Below are 3,710 nucleotides of genomic sequence, written 5' to 3'. Positions count from 1 at the left end.
GAGTTGAAATTATTACAAAGCAAGTTATTTTCCATTAAAGCAATAACCTACCAATGTGAAAAACACAAAATTGAATGTGAGCGATCAAAAAATTTCAAGAAATTTTTTGGGAATGGTGTGCTTTATCGATTTCAACGAACCGTTTGCCTTCATTGTGGGTTTGTCTGATCCCACCATGACTTTAGAACAACTGTATTTTGATGCCCAAAAAATCAAATAATTTTATGTTTACAGAGTGGTCATAGTTTAAATTTTTCTATTCATGTTACATTATACATGTAACTGATAACCGGATTTACACCAGAATCTATACACAGACTATGCATAAATTGCGGAATTAATTTTGCAAAAAAAAAAGAGTTTAAATTTTTCCGTTAGACGGCTTTTTACAAAATTTTACACGATCATGTAATTTTTTTAAACACTACGAAATTTCATGTATTGTTTCTCTAGTGGGCATACTTTTAAGACGAGTGCTTATTGATCATGAAAATATCGCACAATGTATGACCTATTGCTATAGTCTAAAATTTCATGATGATAGTTTGGGGGTTTACATCTGACCCTAATTAATCTCCAATAATGATTCGCACGTTTAGTATAATACTATCCTGTAAGTATTCCAAAGTTGCAACATTTCCAACAATACATGCCCCCTTCTAACTAAATTTTTCTTTTGCAATTTTGAGATTAGCCGTAAGTAGGGAGTTCCTAACCCTAAATAGAAAAGATTGGTAAAACCCATCTCGTTGTCATTGGTTGGCTCGAGGTTCGGAGACAGAGATATCGGGAGATTTCTGTCCCCTCTCAGGATGAGACCAGTTAGGATAGTGAAGGGTAATCAGCAATCGCTTCCTAACTCGCGATTTGTCTGATTTAGTCGATCCCAACAGTTCGATGCTTAAAGAAGGGCTGATTGATTGTCGAGTGGGAAGCATGATGTGTAAGTCAATAGGCGAATAACGACAGGTAGTCCGAGTAACGGCAGGTTAAAGGTTCGCAAAATAAGAAATATAAAAAGGAACATAAAAGGTTTAAATACATAAACGAATTACTATATACCGTTACTTAACATAGGCTCGATCGCTAGGTTCTCCAGATAACGTTCTTAGGTTCTATCTGCTATGGCTATTTAGACGGAGTAAAACAATTTTCTAACTTTGTAATTAAATACCTCTGAAAGGAATGCAACTGGCTAATGACAAGTATGGAGCCTTAGAAGGAGTCTGTTCTATATGGCGTTTTTGGAAAATCTTTTAGTGTCCGCTGTCTATGGCGACTGCGCTTTTTCTTATGGCAACTTGAATGGGAGAAGTTGCTTCCCAGAAAAGAAATACCCGAAGTGCGGTTGCTTCGTCTTTATATTCGGTTTTGCTTAGGAAAATGATCAGAAGATCAACTGTTTGGTGATGAATCTGCAGTCGCGAGGTTAAAGGTTACCGACAACGACGTTATGATGTCATTCAAATAAAGCTATCATGACGACAGCGAGGTTGACGCCGAAGTTTTCAACGCGAAAACGTGTATGTCGGACGTTCAACACCGCTTTCCTGTAAGCCTAGAAGTTTGGCAATGGCCTTTGGAATAACAAGCATGATTCCACTGACTTTCCAAACACCATTGTCAAACTTTTAGGCTTACAGGAAAGAAACGCTAAACGTCTGACATAAACGTTTTCGCGTTGAAAACTTCGGCCTCAACCTTGCTAATAGTTTGTTCGATTACTCGTTCGTCAGTCGACTTTCTCTTCCTTTATCATCAGGTTGTTTATTCGATAACTTCTTCCGTACTGATTTCGGCTACCAATGTCGTGTCTATGCATATGCAGACGATGCCTTCTTGGTTTTTCCTGCTCCATCAAGAAACTACATAGAAAGGGCAGCTACTGACATTTTTAAGAAAGTGTACAACTGGGGTATGAGTAATAAACTCAGTTTTAACATGGCAAAAACTAAGGGAATCGTTTTCTCCTCTCCGGGTGCCTCCGATCTTTACAGACGTGTACCTTGTATCAGGTTTCGTAATGAATCGATAAAGGTTGTAAGTCATCTCACTTTCCTTGGGGTTGTGATTGATCATAAACTCTCTTGGAAACAGCATATAAAACACATTACTAGTCGAAGTAACTTGACCTTTAATGGTCTTTTAAGGGTCGCTAGATGTAATTGGGGCCTCGGTCTTGAGGCAACTAATGCCATATATGATTGCCTGTTTTTACCAACCATTTCATATGCATCTGCTGTTTGGAGCGCTGCTGCCTCTCAATCTCATAACCATCGGCTTCTGAGGTCTGCACAACGGATTGCCTTATTACGACTTACCAGGTGCTATTCCACTGTTTCAAATGCAGCCCTCCCTGTTGTGGCTGGGAAGCTCCCCATCCTACAGTTTCTCCAATTTAATAGCAAACGTTTCTGTATCTCTAGGGGCAGGGATGTTGATATTAATGGAACTATCTTTAATGCCACCATGTTTGAATTAGACAGGCCTGTATCTACACTCCCACATCCTGCTTTAAGGAAGGGACTCTCTCCTCGCGTTACCTCTACAGAGATTGAAGCTTTTACAGATGGATCCAAATCGACGGGTGGCACGGCAAGTGCCTTTGTGATCTTTCAGGCCGGTGAAGAGGTCTACAATAATTCCTTTGCTCTACACCCAGAATGCTCTGTCTTCCAAGCTGAGATCTTTGCTGTGCTGATGGCAATCAACTGGTGCAACACTAACTTTGTGAACAAACTGATAAACATCTTCACAGACAGTGCTGCAACTGTTGCTGTTTTGGGAAATAAAGATAACACTCACCCTGTTGCGAACGACATCTTCGCAGCAGCTTCTATGTCTTTTAACAAATATGCCATCAATTGGATCAAAGGACACAGCGGCATTCCGGGTAATGAACGGGCTGACTTTCTGGCACGAAACGTAACGCCTAATCCTGATACCCCTCCTGCCTACAATCTCATTCCTAAGTCAAGACTTAAATACCTTATCTGGGACAATGCCTTGGAGACCTGGCAACTGGATTGGGACAAGATCCCAGAACAACACATAACAAGACGTTTTATCCCAAAGGTCAAGGAACGTATTCAAAGCAAATGGATTCAACCCACACATGATTTAGTCCAATTTTTGACTGAACACGGGCGCTTTCGTGCTTACCTGAAAAGGTTTCACCATTTTAATTCTGACTGCTGTCAGCTCTGTGGGGTGCGGGACGGTGTCATGCACTATTTATACAACTGTCCTATGCTGGATGACATTAGGCATCAGTGCATGCAGCATGCCAATATAAGCAATCTAGACTGGCCAGTAAAGCCTGATTTTTTTCTACAAAACAACAGCAACTTTAACTTCTTAAAGAAATTTGTTTCACTCTACTCCATTAGATGTGGGATCTGTTGACCTGCTCTCTTGTGATCCGATTCACTCTAGCCTTGATGCCAATGTTTTTACATGCCTTGCTCTGCTATTACAGCATTTAGACTTTGATGTACAGTAATTTTATTTTAGTTATAGTGCACTTTTATTATTTTTTTTAAATCATTTATTTAATTTTTATTCTTTTTTTATTTTAATTCATTTATGTTATTTATTTTATTTTATTTTATTTCCCTTTTCTCTGCCATTTTATTGTATCCCTTGTATGACTAACGGCATGTATCTACTATGTACTTTTTGTATTTCTGCCTGGCTGTGCTCAGCGGTGC

At 39.4% G+C, this 3,710-nt stretch overlaps 1 protein-coding gene across 1 annotated transcript; it reads left to right on the top strand.

The window, feature by feature from the left end:
• The first annotated feature begins 2,469 nt into the window (after positions 1–2,469).
• LOC136978325 (uncharacterized) lies at positions 2,470–3,405 on the top strand. The gene has a single exon (XM_067274033.1). It carries the CDS (start codon positions 2,470–2,472, stop codon positions 3,403–3,405), a length of 936 nt encoding a protein of 311 aa, XP_067130134.1.
• Positions 3,406–3,710: the final 305 nt, after the last annotated feature.

Source organism: Centruroides vittatus, unplaced genomic scaffold (genome assembly GCF_030686945.1).
Source record: "Centruroides vittatus isolate TY-2023 unplaced genomic scaffold, ASM3068694v2 contig_505, whole genome shotgun sequence".
In the NCBI taxonomy this organism is placed as follows: Eukaryota; Metazoa; Arthropoda; class Arachnida; order Scorpiones; family Buthidae; genus Centruroides; species Centruroides vittatus.
The sequence above is the reverse complement of the archived record's forward strand: the minus strand, read 5'-3'. Positions and strand labels throughout refer to the sequence as shown.